The sequence below is a fragment of the Cetorhinus maximus genome, chromosome 7 (genome assembly GCF_964194155.1).
Source record: "Cetorhinus maximus chromosome 7, sCetMax3.hap1.1, whole genome shotgun sequence".
In the NCBI taxonomy this organism is placed as follows: Eukaryota; Metazoa; Chordata; class Chondrichthyes; order Lamniformes; family Cetorhinidae; genus Cetorhinus; species Cetorhinus maximus.
This window is the reverse complement of record NC_135885.1, coordinates 64,343,791-64,369,317: the sequence shown is the minus strand read 5'-3', so window position 1 is coordinate 64,369,317 and position 25,527 is coordinate 64,343,791. Positions and strand designations below refer to the sequence as shown.

General features: G+C 42.6%; 1 protein-coding gene across 2 annotated transcripts in view; it reads left to right on the top strand.

The window, feature by feature from the left end:
• LOC144682833 (interleukin-1 receptor type 1-like) overlaps positions 1–23,166 on the top strand; it is a 64,140-nt gene extending 40,974 nt beyond the window's left edge. For both annotated transcript variants that reach the window (XM_078545602.1, XM_078545603.1), the window contains exons 7-11: positions 5,953–6,082; positions 6,187–6,335; positions 10,634–10,777; positions 10,891–11,052; positions 20,615–23,166. In XM_078545602.1, coding sequence (XP_078401728.1) covers positions 5,953–6,082; positions 6,187–6,335; positions 10,634–10,777; positions 10,891–11,052; positions 20,615–20,967 — 938 coding nt within the window. In that variant the 3' untranslated portion in view covers positions 20,968–23,166. The remainder of the gene's footprint in view (positions 1–5,952; positions 6,083–6,186; positions 6,336–10,633; positions 10,778–10,890; positions 11,053–20,614) is intronic.
• Positions 23,167–25,527: the final 2,361 nt, after the last annotated feature.

Genomic DNA, 25,527 nt, shown 5'->3' with positions numbered 1-25,527 from the left:
TCCTCTATCTAATGCAGATCCAGTGTGTGTTGCACATTTACCAGGGTGGGTTCACTCGTCCTTGCTCTCAACAGGGAGAACGAAGGGGCAGTTCTTGCCTTGAGGAGGTCTCTCAAAAACCCTTCTTTCATTGTTTGAAGTCTTTGGATGTTCTGCATATTGGTTGAACATGTAGTTTTATTCTGCCTTTATTGTCCAGTTCTATATTATCCCTCCATAAACCTGCAAGGCCATAACCCAGGACTGGCTGGCTTGCTAGAAGGCTTTCCCATGTCCAGTAACACCATCAATATACACCTTTTTTTGGTTTGATAGCTGCAGCAAGTTGTTACAGGTGCTTTTTCCTTTCCTGTACCCTGATTGACCTGAGTTGAAGAAGTTAATGCCTTCTAAGTATTGTTTGGAGGTGCTATGCGATGTCTTTTCCAGTAGCCTTTCCAGGTAGCTCAACAAGCTGGTATTACTAATTGTTGAGCCCTTAAAATCTTTGCTTTGTTTGTGCATCATTGTGACCACAGTTGATTTCCAGCATCTCAAGAAGTAGTTCAGCACCAATGTCTTGGTGAAGACCTCAACAATCACAGTCATCATCTCTTAAGTGCCTCAAATGAGTATATTTGGTTATAACTTCTCCTGGGTTTTTACTGCTTGACCAGGAAGCTGGTGGCCAGGGATCGATTACCTTCTGCGCACATTAGTTTGCAGGTTTTCAAATTGGAAAATTTCAGCAGGAGGACCATGTGATGATTGCTGTTTCCCTCTGTGATAATTATGTTTTATTAATAATATATAATCATGATTTCTGGAATGTTGAGAGCAACATAACTTGCGTGGATTCCTTTGCTAGTATGCATTGAACTTCCTGATGTTCACAGGGAAAACATCCTCTTCAAAGAACACTACCAGCTGAGAGCTCAATGAAGCATTCCTACCTCAAAAAAAATTCCATGCATTCGTCTGAAATCCTGTAGCTTCTACTGGAACACACTCCAAACTCTACAAACTGACAGCCCCACCTCTTGATGGCGCACCTCCTGGTTAACTGCAAACATCATTAACTGCAACTGAAGTGTATTGAAAATTGCATTGTACTTCTTATCCACTTGAGGCTGCTATACATGCACATACCAGCAGAGGGAATCTGTTGGAAAGGAGTTATAAAATAATCCATGTTTAGCAGCTTGCTCGTGCAGTCCTGATCCTAGAAGTCTCTGGTTGATTTTATAGCTGTTTCTGCCCCAAGAACTTCACAATGGTGACAAGGTGGTGAAAAAATAAGAAGTATTGCTTTCAGGTCATTTGTGGAGGGTTTTACCTACTTTTTACAGACGACGATTTAAGTTGGAGATTCAGAGATACTGAGGCTGTGTTAGACTCACACGTCCTGGGACTCTTTGAACTTACCTGGGAGCCCCCACTCTCTCGACTTAGGCTCCGACATCTTCCACTTCCTTTTCTGTCCACTGCAGCGCTGTCGCTGCAAGGACTGGAGAGCTGCCAGCGAATCAGATTGGCTAGCAGCTCTCTAGGGCAGGACTTCGAGTGAGGGGCAGAAGTTCCGCCTGCAGCCGCTTAACGTTCCTTCAAGCATGAATTGGCTGCAGGGCACTCTGAGTCGGCGGGGACAGATGGTGGGAAGCAAGACCCTGCCATCCAAAAAATTCAGGCCTATGACTCAGCAGAAAAAACACTAACAACCTATTTAATGCCCAAGAAAAATAAAATATTGAAACAATTGTTTTCCGATGTACTAAGCAAGAAGCAAATGAGACAATTGACCAATATTGCACATGTTTGAGGCAATTAGAACCATAGAGAAGTTACAGCACAGAAGGAGGCCATTCGGCCCATCTTGTCCATGCCAGCCCGAGGACACCCAGGTGCCCTTTCTAATCCCACCTTCCTGCAGCCTACAGCACTTTAGGTGCAGATCCAGGTACTTTTTAAAAGAGTTTAAAGTTTCTGCCTCTACCACCAACTTGGGCAGCGAATTCCAGACACCCACTACCCTCTGCGTAAAAAAAGTTCTTCCTCATGTACCCCATACACCTTCTGCCACTTATCTTGAATCTTTGTCCTCTGGTTCTAGCATTCTCCATCAAGGGAAACAATTTTATCCTGTCCACTCTATCTATTCTCCTCATAATTTTGTACACCTCAATCAAGTCACCTCTCAGCCTTCTTTGTTCTAAGCAAAATAACCCCAACCTATCCAATCTCTCCTTGTAGTTATTAGTGACCAAATGTGACTTTGATGGATGTTGAACATGTCGAATCAATAATCAAAGGCTCTCTCTCTAGTCAACTTTGTTAAAAAAAAACACTCAAAAAGAAAAGTTGTTGGATCACTGTTCTTTTCAGAGTCCAGAGCTATTGAGGTAGAGGATGCCGTACTCAACACTTGTAAACGATGTTCATCGCTCACGTGCCAGGAAACCACCTGCAAAGCAACAACAGCAGTCTCACAAACAGAATTACGACCTGTCCAAACTGTTTCCACTGTGGTGATGCTTATCCACACTGGGCAGAGTTTGCTGCTGCTGGTCAACACTGCAAAGCCTGTGGAAGACAAAACCATTTTGCTTGTGTTTGTCACTCATCAGCAAAATCAATCACCTAAGACCAATATCACCAGGAGGGGGCTCCATATGCATACCACAGCAAAAGTTCAAGGTAATATAGCCAATGACGCTGAATATAATTTTATGTTTTTTGGACATAGGAACCAGCCACTTGTGACAGTGACCTTTGGCTGCTTGGATGTAGATGCTTTCATAGATACAGGGGGATCTGTGAATGTCATGGGAGACAAAACGTTTAACAAACTTCAGGGTTACCCCATTCCCTGCAAATCAGGGAATACAAAACTTTTCCCGACAACTGGGCAAACCATTGTACGTTCTTGGAACTTTTGAAATGCCAATCTCGTTCAAAGACACTAGAATGAATGCTGCATTCTATGTCATATCTGGCGAACAGACGTGACACACTTACCAATTTCCATACAGCAACAGACCCACACATGGTTGCAGTTGCATACATGATTCCTCTGCATATCAATGACATGCTTGAACTGTATGCAGATCGCTTCACTGTATCGGCAAACTGAAAGGCGTTGCATACAAGCTGCATGTAGACTCCAATGTGCCCCCAGCTGTGCATCAATGACGATGAATACTGTTGCACGTCAGGATGCTTGTTCAACAATCCAGATAGCAAACCACCTACTCGAAGAGGGTGTTGGATTCCCAGTCATGGAAGTAGTTACATCAACTTTATTGAAAGGACTCATCCCAAAGCTTCACCAGATTTTTGCCTTGTTTCTCACATGGTGAGAAGTGACAATTGACCCCCATTCAACAGTGATCATTTTAGTAAATTTGCGAACTATCCAGGTTTCACTCATTGAAAAATCACACCCCATTTCTCAAGAGCTAATGGAGAAGTTGAGAGATTTAAGCATATCTTGAAAAACGGGATATGTACAGCTACAGCTGAGAGCAATTCATGGAAACGAGCTGTATCTCTTTCTTCGCAGTTACAGAATGACACCTCACTTGACTACTGGAAAGCCTCCAGCTACATTCATCTTCACACATCCTATGCGCACATGTCTTCCTGAGCTACCCTGTGGAGCTAAAGATCAACCTGTATGTGAATGTGATTGAGAACGGAAGGATCGAATGAGAGTAAATGCAGAGTGAAATATGAAATTCAGAGCTACACTGCTAAAGTCAGGAGATAAAGTGCTTGTGAAATGTGATGGCCATGTTGGAAAACAAACAACTCCTTACAACATCCAACTACACAAAAGGATCAATGATTACTGCTAAACATGGTTCACAAATCATCACACGAAATGTGTCATTCTTCAAAGCACTGAAAGCACCATTTGCATAAGCAGTGAATCCAATTCTGACATAAATATCTCGGATGAAGAATGAGTTAAATGAGACCGCACTTTGTTAAACAATATCCTACTTGAGGGAAAATGTCTAGTGATTATGTTACGAAGTGAACTATTTTCAGTTTGTGAACAAATCTTTCATCTCATTGTATGTGCCTGAGTGCATTATTTTACGTGATTAGTTGAATGTTCAAATTATGCTTAAGTTTATCGTTTGCACTTTGGAAACAAACCATTGAAACTTGGTATGTCTCCTGTTTACTGAGAAGAAGGGATATAGTGTATAGAAAATTGCATTGTACATCTTATCCACTTGAGGCTACCATATACGCGTGTCTGCTGTAAAGCAGTAATAAAGGAATCCATGTTTAACAGCTTGCTCATGGAACTCTAATTCTGGCTGAATATGTAACTCTTTCTGTCCCAAGAATTTCATGCAACCTGAGGCCTGAACTTCCATGGAGTGGCACTCAGTCGGATTGCCACTCTGTTGCTAGTTACTTACCTGGAAATTTGAGCTGCTCCATTCTTGCCTGACCTTCCAACTCAGGCCGGGCAAGAATTGTGTAGGGCAGCGTGCTCCTGAGGCCTTCAGTTGGGGGCTGGAGAGTTGGAGGTAAGGAATCCACCTCCACTTTTTGACGTACGAGCTGCCTTAAAACAGGGAAATTTAAAGGTCCAGCTGCTTTCAGAAGCTGGGGAGAAGGTAAGTTTGTAAGGTAAGTGGGTAGGATTGAGGGGTTGTTGGCGGGGGAGGTGGAGGGAGTGGATTGGGTGTTCAGGTGGGGATGGGTTGGGTGGTTGTGGGGGGTGTCAGTGGAAGTATGGTCAGAGGGGTCCTGTGGAGGTTCTGGGATTGGGGGTAGTCCCATTGGAGGGGTCAGCACAATCAGGAGTTAGAAGAATTAAAACCACTTATTCTGGGTAAGGCAGTCAGAACCATCCGAAGTTTGCCATTTCAATTGTTCTTTTGGATGGTTCCAGTTGCAGGGCAATTGTCCAACAGAAGCCTGGACTTTGGGGCAATTGCCGGGCAATCCTTACCCCTAGGGACTTCTGGTGTGGGAGGTGGGGTGGGTCCGCATTGCATCTTTGGGGTACCCCTAAATTACGACAGTCGGACGTTACGAGTCCTGATAATTGACCCGAGTGGTGAAGTTTTAGGTTTCAACCTTCCACAGAACATCTGGACAACCCTGAACTGCTTGAGGACAGGCCAGGGAAGATGTGGTCACTTGCTCCACAAGTGCAACGTGAGGAACAGCTTGAATTGTGACTGTGGCCATGCAAGTTAGACCATCAGCCACATACTGAACTCCTGCCCTGAGATCCATTCCTGGTGGTATCACAATTATTCACACTGCCAGCTGAAGCTGTGGAATGGATTGTTAACCCTTACATTGAACTATAACTGCTTCCCCAGACATATGAACAAAAACAATTCTTGGGGCCGAATGAGTGCCTTGGCTGCAACAGTTTAAATGTACTCGGCTTGGAGACTAAATAAAGGTTGATCCCTGATTGGTTCAAGCCAGCAATCAGTCCAGCAACCTATGAAGTTGAAATGCCTCAGAAGAAATCAACCAATGTGGGAGAAGAAGGATAAAGAGCGAAAAATTGGGCTGTGAACAAGATGATGAAGAAATCGGAATTTTCAGTTTTAATGGCTCCACTTCGTGTATCCAGGCTCTCAATGTTTGTGTAGGTTTCAATTTTCTGTATATGGAAGTTCACATTTGGGCAAAAGCCTGCTTATTGGGTATTGTTACAAGAATCTATCCTTAGTTCCAAAGGTTGGATATTCTTGATGTATGCAAATGTTTGTTTTATAAATTGTAACAGTACGACTGCAAGCTTTTTCTAGGTGGAATTGTAGACTTTTATTCAATCCATGAGTTGACTTTTCCTTTGTTTACCAGAGTGTGGGTTTTTTCAGTGAGATGATTTTACTTAATTTTGTTCAGGCCGGGATGCTTCTGGCATTGATGTAATTCCAATTTTACAACGTTGTGGTGAATAAGAATGTTTGTATTTTGTTTGTGCAGGATCAAAATTGAACTTATCTTGCACAGCATATACAGGATATTGTGAGCCATCTACAACATTAATTTATTGGACCGTAAATGAAATGTTTATTGAAGACTACTTTGGTAACCATCTTCAAGTTGAATATAGGTATGCAGCTCAAATTTTATCAGGGTTTGCATGAGTGCATAACTGTCATGAAAACGTGCTGACTACAATAATTTTGGGTTTATGTATATAAATTTTGTTTCCAGTCAGAAGAACGACAAAGAACAAGGAAACTATTATCAGTCGACTATAATTTTTCCTAAATTCAAAGAAGAGTATTATAATGAATCACTTACGTGTGTCTCCAAAAATGGCCTGGGGTATCAAAAAGCAACTGTTAAATTTAGAAAAACAGGCAAGTAATTCATTACAATATTTAAGAAATGGCAATAGCCTTTAATCTAAGGATCATTTGCTACAACTTATTCAGGACCTATGGTAACTTCCATATGTGATGAGACTGTCTTGCATTATCATTAATCAATATTGAAGATTGATTATTGATAACATTCACTGATAATATTAATCAGATTAATCAGTCGGCTATCCCTATTGTCATATTCATAAAGTAAAATGCTCTGATTTCACTTTACTGATCACGTTGCATGACTGCATCAGAGATTCTTCAAGTATTTTTGTAAATGAATTTGAGTGAACATTACAAGAGAAAAAAGGTTATTAAATGTGGAATATACACTAATCATGTAGTATATTTATACCACATAATTGAAGGGGAATTGTGGCATACTCCAAAACTGACCAAATCACTTGCCATCTCCATTCTTCTGCTTTCAACCTTTCTGCTTCCCCATCCCTTCTTCCCAGAATTATTGGCTGTGCCTTAAGATTTCTTGGCCTCACTCTCTTGAATTCCCTCTGTAAACCACTACACCTCCCTCTGCTCCTTTAAAACCTTTCATAAAACCCATTACCTTAATCAGAACTCCTGACACTGGCACAGTGTCTGTTTTCTTTTCTCCTCATGCTTCCATGAAGTGCCCTGGGATGTTTTACTATGTTAAAGGCACAATGTAAATGCATTTCTGCCCAATCGTTATATCTCCTTGTTCTGTTTCCATTGTCGCCCCTCAAATCAGAGGTCAACCTGGTATGACATTTGTTCTGCTACTTCATGAGTTCAAATTCCAAGGTGGCACGGAATCTAATTTTTAAAAAAAGATACAGCAAATGAACAAATGTCATCCTCTGTGACTCTAGTAGATTATCCCTCCTTTCCCTTCTTAATCTCCCTGAAGTTTTCTCACTGTGAGCCCCATCATGCTCTTCTGTTGTGCAGCTCTGCCAGCTTGCCTTTGTGTAATTCCACTCCTGCCTGCCCAAATGCAGCTAGCACATCTCTAGTAGCAGTTTTTGTTCCTACTTTCGCACTGTCATCTCTGTGTAGTTACCCCTGGACCCCCAGTGATATGTCCTTGGCTGTGTCCTCTTCATCTGCATGCTACTTCTTGGTGACGCTATCTGCAGCCACATGAAGGCTGATAATTTTCAGCACTACCCTTCTCCCTCTTCTCTTGACCCCATGGCTATATCTGAGCAGTTAGATTGTCTGTTCAGGAACAAATAGTAGATAAGTCAATATTTTCTTCAACTGAATATGCGAAGAAAAGAATCCATTGTATTTGGCCTCAGCCATCCTTTACCACCAGCTTCATTTTCCTCGCAGACGTTTCCTCCTACCTCTCCCTGGACCATGACCCCACCACAGAACATCAAGCCATTGTTTCCAGGACTGTCACTGACCTCATCTCCTCTGGAGATCTTCCTCCCACAGCTTCCAACTTGATAGTCGCCCAACCTCGGACGGCCCGCTTCTACCTCCTACCCAAAATCCACAAACAGAACTGTCCTGGCAGACCGATCGTGTCAGCCTGTTCCTGCCCCACGGAACTCATTTCTCGTTATCTTGACTCCCTTCTCTCTCCCCTTGTCCAGTCCCTTCCCACCTACATCCGTGATTCCTCTGACACCTTACGTCACATCAACAATTTCCAGTTCCCTGGCCCCAACCGCTTCCTCTTCACCATGGATGTCCAATCCCTCTACACCTCCATCCCCCACCAGGATGGTCTGAGGGCCCTTAGCTTCTTCCTTGAACAGAGGCCTAAACAATCCCCATCCACCACTACTCTCCTCCGTCTGGCTGAACTTGTTCTCACACTGAACAATTTCTCCTTTAACTCCTCTCACTTCCTCCAAATAAAAGGTGTGGCTATGGGTACCCGCATGGGCCCCAGCTATGCCTGTCTCTTTATGGGGTATGTGAAACATTCCTTGTTCCAGTCCTACTCCGGCCCCCTCCCACAACTCTTTCTCCGGTACATCGATGATTACTTCGGTGCTGCTTCATGCTCTCGTCGGGACCTGGAAAAATTTATTAATTTTGCTTCCAATCTCCACCCCTCCATCATCTTCACATGGTCCATCTCTGACACTTCTCTTCCCTTCCTTGACCTCTCTGTCTCAATTTCTGATGATAGACTGTCCACCAATATCCATTACAAGCCTACCGACTCCCACAGCTACCTCGAATACAGCTCCTCACACCCCGCTTCTTGTAAAGACTCCATCCCATTCTCTCAGTTCCTTCGCCTCCGTCGCATCTGTTCTGATGACGCTACCTTCAAAAACAGCTCCTCTGACATGTCCTCCTTCTTCCTTAACCGAGGTTTTCCACCCACGGTCGTTGACAGGGCCCTCAACCGTGTCTGGCCTATATCCCGCGCATCCTCCCTCACGCCTTCTCCTCCTTCCCAGAAACATGATAGGGTCCCCCTTGTCCTCACTTATCACCCCACCAGCCTCCGCATTCAAAGGATCATCCTCCGCCATTTCCGCCAACTCCAGCATGATGCCACCACCAAACACATCTTCCCTTCACCCCCCCTGACGGCATTCCGTAGGGATCGTTCCCTCCGGGACACCCTGGTCCACTCCTCCATCACCCCCTACTCCTCAACCCCCACTTATGGCACCTCCCCATGCCCACGCAGAAGATGCAACACCTTCACTTCCTCTCTCCTCACCGTCCAAGGGCCCAAACACTCCTTTCAAGTGAAGCAGCATTTCACTTGCATTTCCCCTAACTTAGTCTACTGTATTCGTTGCTCCCAATGCGGTCTCCTCTACATTGGAGAGACCAAACGCAAACTGGGCGACCGTTTTGCGGAACACCTGCGGTCTGTCCGCAAGAAAGACCCAAACCTCCCTGTCGCTTGCCATTTTAACACTCCACCCTGTTCTCTTGCCCACATGTCTGTCCTTGGCTTGCTGCATTGTTCCAGTGAAGCCCAACGCAAACTGGAGGAACAGCACCTCATCTTCCGACTAGGCACTTTACAGCCTTCCGGGCTGAATATTGAATTCAACAACTTTAGATCTTAAACTCCCCCTCCCCCCATCCCCACCCGGTTTCTTCCCCCCCTCCACCCCCCGCTTTATTTTATTTTATTTTTTTTTCAATAATTTATATAGATTCTTCTTTCCCCACCTATTTCCATTATTTTTAAATCTAAAACTAAAACCTTTAGTCTTTCCACCCCACCCCCACTAGAGCTGTACTTTGAATATCCTGTCTTCCATTCTTAATTAGCACTTTTCTCAGACAAATACCACCACCTTCAACACCTCTTTGACCCTTTTGTCTGTGACATCTTTTGATTATCTGCTCATCTCCACAATCACCACACCACACCCTCAATGTGTCTCTTCCCCCCCCCACCCACCTTAAACCAATTTATATTTCTCCCTTCTTCTAACTATGCTCCAGTTCTGCCGAAGGGCCATGAAGGCTCGAAATGTTAACTGATTTCTTCTCCGCCGATGCTGCCAGACCTGCTGAGTTTTTCCAGGTAATTCTGTTTTTGTTTTCATTTTCCTTTGGTTACTCACTTGGTGAACCAGACCTTGCAGAACTACTTCCATGTCAATCTTTAATAACTTTCTTTAAGCCCATCCTTTGAAACAAACTTTTGAACACCTCTCTGTTAGCTCTTTCACCATGTCTTGCCATCCCTTTTAGTTATTACTTTCAGTAAACATTTTATTTATTTTTCTTCCCTCTACAAAGTGTTTGTGTTTTTTCTCATTAAAAACTCTTGCAGACTGTTGCTAATGTCTTTTCTTTATACCATGATTGATGTTTTGTTAGCAAAATGATATTGTATTTGAGAGTAACTAACACTATATAAAATAAAACCCATTTTACAGTTGAGATCAGAACCACTTTGGAATCCACATATCAATGTACTTAAAAAGTACTTTTGCCATTTTAATTACTTAAGCTACAGAATGGATTACTTTCAGGACAAAATACAAAGCCTATATACATTGCACATAGTGTGACATTTACAGTAGCAACTAAAATAGATGATCCACTTTTGATAGACAAGATTAAAAAGCATAGAATAAGTTATACATTGTCACAGAAAAGACACCAATCTGGCCCATCAAATTGGCCAGACTTGTTTTTCTCTGCGTGTTGTATGCTGATGGTGTGCGATCCTGCCTAATTTGTTTGTTTTCAATAAACTCTGTTCACTGTTACCTCCTACCAGAGTTGTGCAAATGCATAGCTGCCTTAGGAATTTCTGATTCTTGTAATTTTTAGTAAAAATATGTTTTGTTTATGTTTAGCTCCAGATTTTACCAAGGAGATAGTAGCTGCATTTGGTGTTTTTGCCTGTGTTTTATTTATCTGCACATGCACTTATAAGTTTTTCAAGATTGATATTGTCCTGTGGTATCGTGATACCTTTCCTGTAAAGCGTTCTGAAAATGGTAAGTGCAAATTCAAAGTCAGTTTAACCTAATAGCAAATTAAGTGAGACATAGTTAAAAGAACTTCAGTGCTGCATTCTGGTAAATTATACTAATGCTTTGTTCACTTTCAGATGGCAAGAGATATGATGCATATATCATCTATCCACGAAGTTCATGTTCTTCATACACTACTAATATCCTTGTCTTCATTATGGATATACTGCCTCAAGTTTTGGAATGCCAGTGTGGATATAAATTGTTCATACCTGGAAGAGACGATCTACCCGGAGAAGGTGAGACTAAAACATGGTTCATTAGCCTCTGTAGTCAGTGATCCTCACATATTGCATTGAAAGTAAATATATATGGGGTTGCTTCAGCCAATTTAGTTCACCCCAAGGGATTTCAAATGACAGCTGAAAGCATTGGATACTGCAAAGGCTAGAGGCCCTGACAACATTTCAGCAGTGGTATTGAAGACTTGTGCTCCAGAACTAGCCATGCCCAAAGCCAATCTGTTCCAGTACAGCTGCAACGCTGACACCTTGCAACGTGCAAAATTGCCCAGTTATGTCCAGTCCACAAAAATCAGGACCAATACAACCCTGCCAATTGCTGCCCCACCAGCTTATTCTTGATCAGCAGCAAAGCGATGGAAGCTATCATTGACAGTGCAATCAAGCGGCATTTACTCAGCCGTAACCTGCTCATGAATGCTCAGTTTGCATTCCGTCAGGGCTACTCATCACAGCTTTGGTCCAAACGCAGATGAAAAAGCTGAACTACCGAGGTGAGGTGGGAGTGACTGCCCTTGACATCAAGGCAGCATTTGACTGAGTGTGGCATCAAGGAGCCGTAGCAAAACTGAAGTCAATTGGGAATCATCGAGAAAGCTCTCCACTAGTTGGAGTCATACCTAGCACAAAGGAAGATGGTTGTGATTGCAGGAAGCCAATCATCTCAGCCCTAGGACATTGCTGCAGCAGTTCCACAGGGTCTTCAGCTGCTTCATCAATGATCTTCCTTCCATCATAAGGTCAGAAGTGGGGATGTTTGCTGATTGCACAATGTTCAGCACCATTCGTGACTCCTCAGATACTGAAGCAGTCCATGTCCATGCGCAGCAAGACCTGGGCAGTATCCAGCTTGGGCTGATAAGTGGCAAATGACATTTGCATTGCACAATTGCTAGGCGATGACACCTCAGCAAGAGAGGATCCAACCATCTGTGCTTGACATTCAATGGCATTACCATCGCTGAATCACTGCAGTGGTTCAAGTAGGCAGCACACCACCATCGCCTTGTGGGTTACTAGAGATTGGAAATAAATGCTGGCCTACCCAGTGATGTTCACATCCCATGAAAGAAATAAAATAAAATTGTTGATATTGGCAGTATTTCTATTCTGCAAGATGAATGAAAATACAAAATATGCAGTCAAAAATGATGAATTTTTAAAAATGTATTTATTCAATCTCAGAATATGGGCACTGCTAGCAAGGCCAGCATTAATTGCCAATACCTAATTGCACTTGAGAAGGTAATGGTGAGCTGCCACCTTTTAATCTCTGCAGTCTGTGTGGTTTAGGGAATCCTGCACAGCTATTCGGTAAAGAGCTCCAGGATTTTGATCTAGTGTTGACGAAGGAAGAGAGATATGTATCTAAGGTTCCTGTGTCATTCTGAGGGGAGTTTGGAGGTGGTTCTCTTCCCAAGCTGTCCTGGTCCTTCTAGATGGTAGCGATGGCAGGTTTGGAAGGTGCTGTTGAAGTTTTGGTGAGATGCGCAGTGCATCTTGTAGGCCTACACATTGCTGCCACAGTGTGGCTATGGTGAAAGGAATGAATGTTTAAGGTGGTGAATGAATTGCCAATGAAGGGGGCTGATTTTTTTCCTGGATGGTGTTGGGTTTTTTGCATGTTGTTGGAGTCTCACTCAGCCAGGCAAGTGGGGGGTACTCTATCACAGTCCTGACTCATAGCTTGTAGGTTGCAAAAGTGCTTTGGGGAGTCAGAAGGTGAGTCACTCATTGCAGAATAACCAGCCTCTGACTTGTTCCTGTGGCTGCACTATTTACGAGGCTTATCCAGTTCAATATCTGGACAATTGTGACCCACCAGATGTTGATGGTAAAGCGAAGTGGTTAGACACTCTTGTTGGGAATGGCCATTGCCTGGCATGAAATTTACTTGCTGTCAATCGGCCAAGCCTAGATATTGTAGAGGTCTTTCAGCATGCAGGGTGGACTGCTTGATTATCTAATAAATTGCAAATGGAAGTGAACGTGGCAATCATTAATGATCATTCCCACTTCTGATCTTATAATGGAGGGAAGGTTATTAATGAAGCATCTGCAGATTGTTGGGCTTGGACAAAGCTCTGCATAGCACCTTTAGTGATGTCCCAGACTGAGATGATTGGACTCTGCTACAACCATTGTCATTTGTGCTGGTTAAGACTCTAGCCAATGGAGATCTGTTTTCTCCGTTTCCCACAAACTTCCATTTTATTAGGGCTCTTTGGCCAAACTGGGGCCAAATGCTGCCTTGATATCAAGGACGGTCACTCTCACTCATTTCTGGAGTTCAGCTATTTTATTTTCCCATGTTTGGACCAAGGCTGTAATAAGGTCTGGAGCCAAGTGGTCCTGAGGAACCCAAAATTAGCACTGATTAGCAGGTTATGGGTGACAAAGTGCTGTTTGATAGTACTGTCGATGACACCTTCTAACAATTTGCTGATAATTAAGAATGTACTGATGGGACAGTAATTGGCTAGATTTGCTTTTTTCTGCTCTTTGTGGGAAGCACATAGCTGGGCAATTTTCCACTTTGACAGGTAACTGTAGTGGAACAGCTTGGGTAGAGTTGTGGCTAATTCTGGAGGACAGATTTTGTTACTGCAGCCAAATGTTGTTGGCTTTGTATCCAGTGGGTTCAAATATTTCTTGGTATTATGTGGTCTGAATCACGTTGGCTGAAGACTAGCATTTGCTCAGAGATCTCAGGAGGAAGACAGGATTAATCATCCACTTCTAGCTGAAGATGGTTGCAAATGTTTCAGCCTTGACTTTTGCACTCAAACACTGGACACCACCATCGTTTGAGGATGGATATGTTCATGGAGTCTTCTCTTGTTAGTTGTGAATGGTGATGGCCAATTAAACATACGTATGTGGCAAGACTGAAGAGCTTTAATCTGATCTGTTACTTTGGGATCATTTAACTCTATCTGTATGTATGCAGCTTCTCCTGTTTAGCATGTAACCCTGCGTTGTAGCTTCACCAGGTTGGCACTTCAGTCTTAGGGCCTGATGGTGTTCCTGGAACGTTCTGCAGCACTGTTCATTGAAACAGGGCTGCTGATGGCTGACATCATTTCATGAATGCCCAGTTTTGCTCTGAGTCTATTCCATTTAGAATGGTGGTAGTGCCATACAACTTGAGTGCTGTCGGTGTGAAGACACAACTTCAGCTGTACAAGAACTGTGTGGTGGCCACTGCTACCTGTGCTGCCATGGGCAGAGGCATCAGTGACGGGAGATTAGTGAGAACAAGGAACTTCCACAAACTCCATCTGTCAGTTATGTCCTATAGAGCTATTGAACCATTCTTGGTGATGGACATTGAAGTCCTTCACCCAGAATACTGCGCTTCTTCCAAGTGATATTCAGCATGGAGGAGTACTGATTCATCAGTTGAGAGAGGGTGGTAATTGGCTGGACATTTCCTTGTCCATGGATACCACAAGACTTCATCAGTTCCAGTGACAGTGCTGTGGACCACTCCCTCCTCTACTGAAAAACACTTTGTTGTTATCTCTGCTGGGTCTGTCCTGCAGGACAAACCCAGGGATGGTCATGGAGGAGTTTAGAGGCATTGGCTGAAAGTATGATTTGATGAGTGTGACTGGCGGGCTGGTGCTTGATTAGTCTGTGGGACAGCGCTCCCAATTTTGGCATAAGTCCCCAGATGTTAGTGAGGACAACTTGGCAGGGTTGCCTGAGCTGTGTGCCTATGCCAGATGATGCATCCAGTTTAATTGTCATGCTGCTTTGTAACAGTACAAACTGAGTGGTTTGCTGGTCTATTTCAGAGAGTAGTTGAGAGACAAAAGCATTACTATTGGTCTGGAGTCACATATAAGCCAGACAGAATGAGGATGGCAAATTTCCTTCCCTAAAGTACATCAGTTTGTTTTCACAAGAATCCAATATCTTCATGGTCACCATCTTCTATAATAATAATAATAGTTTTGATCTGTCTGCATTTTCTGGTTGGTTGGTGGTTTGATTACGCAGGTGGAGCTTAATGACATGCGCCTCAGTTATTGGCTCCCGGCTCTCACTGTTTCCCAGCCTCATTTACTAGCTCCTGGCATACACCACTCCTTGGTCTCACTCACTGGCCGCTGTGACCGCCGCCACCCTGGCCCTATCCAGATTTGCTGCTCCCCAGCCTTGGTTACTGGGCTATCAAGGACATGGTGAAAGGCCAGGGGGGTGGGGGGCGGGGTGGTGGGTGGAGGAGTTGTGCTGCGGAATGATATAGCAGGGGGGGAGGGTGGGATTGCATGAGAGGGGGTGAGGGGCAATGGCATTGGGGTTGGAAAAGAGGAATTGAACAGGAGTGGGTGAGGTAGGAGACTGCATGGGAAGGAGAGAGAGAGAGGGTGGGTGATAGGATGGCATGGTGGGGGAGAGGGTGGACAATCTGGGAGGTGTGGAATAGGGATTGGATGGCATAGGCAGAAGTGGTCTGATGGGGAATGATATGAAAGTGATAAAAAGAATAGAACAGAGATGGCATGGGAAGGATGGAAAGGAATGGGATGGGGACTTGAAGAAGTACTTTTCCAATAAAGACACATCTCACCACAATTGTTTTGCCAGTCTAAGCTAGTTACTAATGCTGACTTATTGCAGATTTTTATTTAATTAACAGGATTCAGATTCATAAACTGTCATGATGGGATGTGAACTTGCATCTCCAGATGGTTAGTTCAAGTCTTTGGAACGGAAGTCCAGTAACATAACCATTATGATGCCATACCCAGCAGTTTCATTCTAGCTGAGGTATAAATTGGGTTTTTGTGAACCCTGTCTGTGCCTTTTCATCTTTTTTTAGTGTTAGCTTGGAAACTTGTGTCTCAGAACTAGGTAGTGGGCCTTTTTGGCCAAAAAAGAGTTGATCTAGTGCGTTGAATCTGCATGAGGTCCTCGGGTATTCCAGATTACCAATGGTAGTGACATTGATTCATTCAACACACTGGTACAGAGTGTGAAAGTGAACATGATGCTGAAATTAATTTCATCTGGGAGGTGCTTTGGTATTACAAATGCAAGGGCTTTCTTTCTTTTCTATGTCAGATGTGATTGAAACCAAGAAAGCATTTGTGGTCTGTGTAGACAAGGTCCTGTCATTTGATATGGGCAGTATTATCTTTGTGGAAAGCTGCACTTTTTTACATTTGTGTGATTGAATTTTCCAAAGTAGCAAGGGTAGAAGTAGTATATATTTCTCCCTTCTTCTAACTATGCTTCAGTTCTGCCGAAGGGCCATGAAGGCTCGAAACGTTGACTGATTTCTTCTCCGCCGATGCTGCCAGACCTGCTGAGTTTTTCCAGGTAATTCTGTTTTTGTTTAGAAGTAGTACCATCTCTTTGAAAAAAGTGATAGACATTCTAAATTTTTGGAAAAAGTACTACTGTATATTGCGGCTTATAAGTTGACCTTTGAAGCAACCAAAAATGGGGGTTAGCTTATCTGCTGAGTTTAAAATGTGAACGGCTGGTGTGGATGGTTGCAATTTTGAAATGCGAAAAGAAACATAAACTGATAATTCATGTTAAATAAATGTGGCATGGTGATAGACTGTCCACCAATATCCAATTAAGAGGTGCCTGTACCAATATCCATTACAAGTCTACCGACTCCCACGGCTATCTCGACTACAGCTCCTCACACCCCGCTTCCTGTAAGGACTCCATCCCATTCTCTCAGTTCTTTCGCCTCCGTCGCATCTGTTCTGATGATGCCACTTTCAAAAACAGTTCCTCTGACATGTCCTCCTTCTTCCTTAACCGAGGTTTTCCATCCACGGTGGTTGACAGGGCCCTCAACCTTGTCTGGCCCAATTCCCGCGCATCCGCCCTCACGCCTTCTCCTCCCTCCCAGAAACATGATAGGGTCCCCCTTGTCCTCACTTATCACCCCACCAGCCTCCGCATTCAAAGGATCATCCTCCGCCATTTCCGCCAACTCCAGCATGATGCCACCACCAAACACATCTTCCCTTCACCCCCCTCCCCGGCGGCATTCCGTAGGGATCGTTCCCTCCATGACACCCTGGTCCACTCCTCCATCATCCCCTACTCCTCAACTCCCTCCCACGGCACCCTCCCATGCGACCGCAGAAGATGCAACACCTGCCCCTTCACTTCCTCTCTCCTCACCGTCAAAGGGCCCAAACACACCTTTCAAGTAAAGCAGCTTTTCACTTGCACTTCCCTCAACTTAGTCTACTGCATTCGTTGCTCCGAATGCGGTTTCCTCTACATTGGAGAGACCAAACGCAGACTGGGTGACCGCTTTGCAGAACACCTTTGGTCTGTCCGCAAGCATTAGTCAGACCTCCCTGTCGCTTGCCATTTCAACACTCCACCCTGTTCTCTTGCCCACATGTCTGTCCTTGGCTTGCTGCATTGTTCCAGTGAAGCTCAACGCAAACTGGAGGAACAGCACCTCATCTTCCGACTAGGCACTTTACAGCCTTCCGGACTGAATATTGAGTTCAACAATTTTAGATCTTGAATTCTCTCCTCCATCCCCACCCCCTTCCCGTTTCTTTCCCCTTTTTGTTTTTTCCAATAATTTATATAGATTTTTCTTTTCCCACCTATTTCCATTATTTTTAAATGTATTTCCACCCATTGTTTATTTCTACCTTTTAGTATTCCCCCACCCCCACTAGAGCTAGGTGTACCTTATCTGTCCTGTCTTCTACTCTTAATTAGCACATTCCTTTAGATAATATCACCACCTTCAACACCTCTTTGTTCTTTTGTCTGTGACAGCTTTTGGTTATCTCCACCTATTACAACCCCCCCTCCCCACTTAAACCAGCTTATATTTCACCCCTTTCCTATTTTTACTAAGTTCTGTTGAAGGGTCATGAGGACTCGAAACGTCAACTGTGCTCTCCTCCGCCGATGCTGCCAGACCTGCTGAGTTTTTCCAGGTATTTCTGTTTCTGTTTTTGCCTCAAATATTCTTCCTCAGTTGGCTGAAGGCGGAGGCAACGATACATTTCATCACCTAGATCTGCCTTTGTTGAGAGAATCCCAACATGTGCAAAATGGTCCATGTTTTCCAGGAGCTTGCCGTTGAGCTTAATTGAAGGAGGGAAGTATTGTTCTGTTGGAACTGGTTGGAAGAGGACCTTAGTTTTCTGGATGCTTAGTGAAAAGTCTATTTTCTCAAATGTTTCAGAAGAGGAGTCGACAATGATCTGGAGGTCAGTTCCTAAGTGAACGCGCACACAAGCATCATCTGCATACTCAAGCTCAGTGACTGAGGTTGTATTGGTTTTGGTTTTGGATTGGAGGTGGTGTAGGTCAAACAGTTTCCAGTCTGTTTTGTTGATTATATCCAACCTTGTGGCTTGTTCATTGGTGATAAGGTGCAGTATTACAGCAAAAAAATGGAGAAGAGTTGGTGCAATGACACAACTTGTTTGACCCCAGTCTTCACTAAGATAGGGTTTGTAGTGGTTCTCTTGGTGGGGATCACAGCTTGCATGTCATTATGGAGTATGCTAAGGATGGTGACAAATTTCTGAGGGTAGCCAAATTTGAGGAGGATACTCGATAAGCCTTCACAGTTCTGTGAGGTCAAAAAAGGCCAGGTACAGCAGTTGGCGCTGTTCCTTGCACTTTTCTTGAATTTGCCGTGCAGTGAAGATCAAGTCTGTGGTACCTCTTGATGGGAACAAACCGCACTGTGACTCTGGAGTTCCTTGGCCACTGGGATAAGGCGGTTGAGAAGGATTCTTGCAGTGATCTTCCATGTGGCTGATAGCAGGGAGACATTAGATCCCTGGTGCAACTGCAGTTTGGGTGCCATTTCCTCACAGGCACCTCTTAATCTCATTGTTTATATGGGACCTGAACACGCCCCACAAGCTGCATTCTTTACGTAGGCCACCAGATGCCTATTGCACACATTATCGATCCATGACTTCATTCCACCCTCATCCATGCAGAACTTCACTCCATCCTCACCCATCCAACCATTGTAATGGACATGCACAAGAGTATCTGCGGGGAACTTGATGTTTGGCATGGTTTTACATTTGAAAATTACCATAGGCTTTAATTTTGTTCCATCACCAGGCAGGCTAGTACCACCGTGAATCTTGTCGTCTCATGTCCTGCTGTTTTCACTAGTATTATTTTTGAACCTTTCCAGTCCACACTGGACTGTTTTGTTCCATTAAGTGGCAAAACCAACTAGCTGTTGCACTGAAATCTTTGCTGGCTTCAGGATTTGATTTGGCCCACGTAAGTGCATATATGCGTATTGCATTTCTGGTGATGATGTAACTATTCTGATGAGTTTTGAGGACATATTCTGACACATGCTTCTCAAGATCAGGCTCATGGCTGGTCCCTGTTCAGATGGTGCATTTGGTCTTGGGCATCTTCCTCAATATGGATTCCTCCTCCTTCCATTCTCGCACCAGCCTTTCACTAACACCAAATTCCCATCCTGCAGCACAGTTATTTAATGAGTTAACAAAGGTTACAACTTTTAGTTTGAAAACAGCTTCGTACTACATTAGTTCTGCTGGAGCACACGCTTCGGTTCACCACTTGCCATGCCCGGTCTGCTCTGTGTGAGCGTGTCTTAAACTCCTGTGCACCTTCTTTGCAACCCAGCCGGTATTGCCTGCTTGATCCCATGTGCTGACTTAACAGTGTAAGATAATTAAAACTTGCATATCTAGGGTTAAAAGCTGAGACCTACTACTAATACAAGTATAGCAATTGTAGCTGATAAGGGGTGTCAGCTTATAGCTGAGTATATGCAAAAGCATGATTTTTGGCACTGCAAAGATAGGTTGACTTATACTCTGCAATCTATGGTACTTGTCTGCATGGTTAGACAATGTATATTTTAGGAAATAACCATGTTATAGCATTATAATGAAATCCCATTCTCCTGGGAATTGGGATGGAGGAGAACATTGGGTGATAGTGGGCTAGGAAGAGTCTAGGCCCCCGATGATTGCACCCCCCACCCCCTCAACTGCCAAGAATCTTTTTCAAGTAATTTGCTTCCCATGCTAGGATGTTGAAGGAGGCAAGGGAATGAGGGGAATAGGGCAAGGAGAATATCAGTGGAGTTTCTGAATGCAGGCTGGTGACTGCCTGGGATTTACCTGCAGTGTTATGGATGCCCTTGCCCATATGTAATGTCCCCTCCTGACTTGGGCACTCTGAGCGGGGTTAGTTTGTTAGGGAAGGAAACAGTTAACTGTCAAGGAGTGTTTAAGTGGCAATTGTAAGTTCACAAGCTAAGTGATTCACTTGGAGTGTATATAAAGGGAAAACAGGTGAGATGATGTGTCTGTGGAGTTTTATGCATCAGAATAAAACTCTGTTTGGAGAAGTCAGTCTTGGTCTCTGCCTTTGTTATCAAGCAGCTATTTTGGAACAGGTGGTAGAGGGCACTGGTGGGTACAGACCAGGTGTATTGGTGGCATCACAGACTGCACTTTTTCAGGTACAGTGTTTTACTAGAAGGCTAATGCTCTGTTTAACTTACATTTTCTCCATTTCTTTTTCCTTTTAGATTACATTGAGCAAGTAAAAATAAATATCAAAGACAGCAGAAGACTGATTATTTTAATAACAGAATCTTTTGATAAACAGCTGTGCTCTATGTTTGAACAGCAAGTTGGATTGCACGATGCACTGATATCTAATCAAACGGAAGTTATTCTGATTGAGTTGGAATATGATAATGATTACAGTGACTTTCCAGAATCAATGAGGCACATTATACAAAACAAAGGAACTATTAAGTGGAAAAGTAGTGAATGGGAAAAAGAATCTTCATCGTTAAACTCAAAATTCTGGAAACAAGTGAGATACAACATGCCACGAAGATCTTCTCCGTCCCAATGTAAAATTGAGTATTACTAGATGTAAATGTATTTGATATCCTGTGTTTCAAGAGAGTACAGACAGTTAGGTATAGTACAATGAGTAATTAAGTAAACTGCAGAGGTGGATATTTCCGAGCACTCGGTGAACTCAGGTTCTCTCCCACTGTAACTTTGCTGAAAGTTCAGAGGAAACTCTGTTTACAGTATTACAACCCTCAAGGAAATTAACCCCTTTAACCTGTTATCAAAGCCTTTTTATCTTTAATTGTCTGTGCAGTTTTAAAAGTGGTGTATTTTTAACTGACATTTCCTTATGTCATTTTACAACTGCATAACATATGAGAGTATCCACAAATGATACATAAATGTTTGTTGTCCATATATATTGTGTAAGTAAAAGTGAATACAGCATGGTCAATGAATACATTCCAAAACCAGATTTATAACAATATAGGGAAGGTGATAGTGTAGTGGTATTGTCACTGGACTAGTAATCCAGAGAACCAGGGTAATGCTCTGGGGACCCGGGTTTGAATCCCACCATGGCAAATGGTGGAATTTGAATTCAATTTTTAAAAAATCTGGAATTAAAAGTCTAGTGATGACCATGAAACCATTGTTGATTGTTGTAAAAACTCATCTGGTTCACTAATGTCCTTTAGGGATGGAAATGTGCTGTCTTTACCTGGTCTGGCCTACATATGACTCCAGACCCACAGCAATGTGGTTGCCTCTGAAAATGCCCCCTGAACAAGGGCAATTAGGAATGGGCAATAAATGTGGGCCAGCGACGCCCACATCCCATGAATTAAAAAAAATAATGTAATGGATGTTTTAAAGTCATAATAAAGAATCCTTTTTTGAAAGTTTGACTTCTTCTTTTGTGCAACGTATTATTTATAAGTTTTGTGTAACTAAAATCCTACCCAAATCCTAAAAATACCCAGCTTAACTAAATGTTCATAATGAAGCACAGAGTAGAGGCATTTTGCATGAAGTAAAGTGATGAATTGTAGATGACAAGTTTTCCTAGACATTTAATTGTTCTTATTAGTCTGCTTTTATTTGAAAGGATTCCTTTTTTTTGAAAAAATACATTAAACAGCAGATCTAAGATACAAGAAACATGCTTAAAGAAATGTTTTCAAAATGGATTAGGACCTAAAACATGACTCTGGATGATGGAATGAGTTAGATGTGTTGTTACTATAGTTTTTTCATTTAATCTTCACACCTCTGAACTTACTTTCTTTGTGGCTACTTTTAGTAAATTGTTCTACAGCATATACAGAAAGTAGAGTGGGAAGACTTCTGTGTGCAGTCCTTCTGATCCATTTCCTCTGTAAATCTGCTGAGAATTAGGTCAGGAACAATATATGATGGATCACAGACTTCCCTGCTGGATTCTGCAGAACTAGTGCTCTGCAGTGGTTTCCAAACAAGATTACTTGCATCAGTGGTACTGGGCCTGCAACTCAGAGTTTCCTTAACTCCAGCATAATGGAACAGCTGCAGCTGGTATGCATAGTGAGGGGAGATGCACTGACTGTTGTAAGGGAGGAAAAGAGGCCCATCTGGGGTTCTGACTTGGATTTTGGAATGTGTTCGTATATTTTTCTAAGGTTATTTTTAAGTCACCATCTGATTAGCTACTCCGTTTGCGGAGTGGCCCCAGAAGCCCCTCCTGAGTGGACAGCCCACACCACACTTGCAGCTAAACTATCTGGCAGGCTTCCAAGATACTCTCATACCAGTGTGGGCACCAGCCACGATGATAAACTATGCTCGAGTCAGTGGTGGAGGGACCTGGCTGGCTGAGCACAGAATTTTAGCCCAACATCTTTACTATTTATTACATGGTTCCAATTTGAAGTTAGTAATGTGCAGTTTGATAGGGCGGTGCATTTTTTTCAGCTCCTATTATAATATAGAATTGTATTCTTGATTCCCATAGTTGCTGTTTTAATACAGGCTAGCCATTGCAGTTGTAATACTTCAAAGAAAAAAGTAATGTAAATTTTCACTTTTCAAATAATGGATCTGTTTTTCAAATGCAGGTATTTTCCATACATATATCCTCAGCTCTCTTTAGCATTTATGTCCTCCCAAGTTGATTTGCTATGAAAGTTTACTTCCTTTGGTGTACATAGTCAACTGCTTAGATTCTCTCTGTCACCTGTTTACTGTCTAATTAGGTCAAATATATATTCTGAATAAAAAGAGTTGTTGAAATGCAGACTTGTGTTTCCTTGTAACTTTATACTATCTACACTTCTGTAATTTATAGGATGAATTCTATACTTTCAACGACAAGAGATGTGGGGTACATATTCCAACTGCGAAACCAGTGATTTTCTACCTATTAAAGGCAGACTTGACCCTCATGAATTTTTCAATACAGCTATTTCTAGCCTCTTACATCGTTCAATACTTTTTGCTTTTTAGCTTACGTATCTCTGGTGGAAATTTGACAACTGTGAAATTTATTAGCATATATCTGGGTTTCTCATGTACCAACCGGGACTATACAGTACCACTAATATACCTGATGGGTGGTACTGGCAAGCTTATAAAAGCAACTGTACTTATCAGAACCAACAGAAACTACCAGTAGTTGGACTACAGTACTTGTTTGTACTGCTTTTGAAAAAGACCTCATCCATTTCTTTATGCGGTCAATACTCTGCTTTACCTTGCCACCACCTCTCAATCTCTAGTATCTCTTGTTTAACTGTTTATTTAACTTTAAGTGTGAATGGAGATTTCCTCTAATTTAATATTAAGATGACCAAAACCATTGCCTCAGTCCCCGCCACAAACTCAGTTCCTTAACTACCAACTCCATCCCTCTCCCTAGCAAATGCCTTGAGGCTGTTTGCAGTCTTGGTGTTATATATGACTCAGAAATTATCTTCCAATCACATAGCCATGTCATCAGTAAGACTGCCTGTTCTATTCCATAACATAGATTCTGCCCTTGCCTCAGCTCATCTGATACTGAAATCCTCAACCATGTCTTTGTTACCTCTGAACTTGACTATTCTGTTGCAATCCTGACCATTGTCTCACGTTCTACCCTCTCTAAACTTAACGTTTTCCAATGCTTTGCTGGCCATGTCCTAATTCACATCAAGAGCTGCTCTTGTGTCCCGCAGTCAATCACCTATGTTGGCTTCCGATTAATTAATGATTCAATTTTTAAAAATTCTTATCCTTGTTTTCAAACCCACCTATGGCCTTGCCCCTCTTTAACTCTAAACTTCTCCATTCCTACACCAGAAGATATCTGTGCTTCTCCAATTCTGGCCTCTTGCGCATCCCAGACTTTAATTGATCAACCATTGGCACTTGTGTCTTCAGCTGCCTACACCCTAAGCTCTAGAATACCGTCCCGACACCCCTCTATCTCTCTTACTTCTCTTTTCTCCTATAAGATGCTCCTTAAAGCTTACCTCTGTCCATTTGTCCTACTATCTCCTCGTGGCTTGGTATCAAATTTTGTTAACAGCTTTTTGAAGTGACTTGGGACGTTTTACTACATTAAAGATGCTAGATAAATGCAAGTTAAGAAACCCATGCTGGTTTCCATTTATTCAATTATACTATTTCCTTTTGCAGTTGTATTGAAAACGATGTAGTGTTATACACGTCAAACCTTTGGACAACGAGTGTAGTACATTACCTTTGTTCGCAACTGTAACATTTAGTTGCAGTTGAATTCAAGATATCCAAGTTGCAAAGCATATTTTGAAGTTTCTGCCCACACCACCTCCCCCTGACCATATGTGAAATTTTATTCTCCTTCCTGTGATTTGTGACTCATATTGGGATATAACATTCTTCCAATTCTTCATCCAAGTGTGGCATTTTTCTTTGAGCTTAACAAGTATAGGTAGATAAGTGGAAACTTAACTTGTCCTGCGAAAAAGTTCAGGGCAATGTTTCTCATTGAAAACAAAGTATTTATTCAGGAATGTAACACCAAATGTATTACATTCAAATGCACTTTCCTCATGTGGTATGAGGAACATTACTATGTGACATGTATTACTGAATTGTGCTGAGCTTAATTGTAATCTTATCTGATCCCCATGTTATACATTTTGAGAAGGAGTCACTCTATAATGCTCATAACTTGATTTCCTTTACTCCAATCCAGGGGAACTTAAGGCAATTGTATGGCTCCATGTGCAGCAATTGGCATGGGGCGATCTGTCAATTCAGCACAATTCAGTAATACATGTCACATAGTAATGTTCCTCATACCTAGCCTGTCAAAGCTATCAAGGGATTTATCTCTGCTGGACTACATTTCTAAAAAAGTGTGTTTAAAAAAACAAGTGCTTGATACTCATTCTGTTCATTGGCATAAGCCTGGGGGTTATCATTATAGGATTTGAGCTGCATGACTGATTTTGCAACCTAACATCACAATGGGGTGTTTGTTAAGTGGGCAGTTTGATTGACAGATCCAAGTGGTTATAGAATAGAAATGTTTGCTCTCATAGATTAATTGAAGGAATTTCAATGTATTGAATGTTTTTAAATCAATGATTTTAAAAAAAATGACTTCATTAATACACAACTCTGTCAGCAT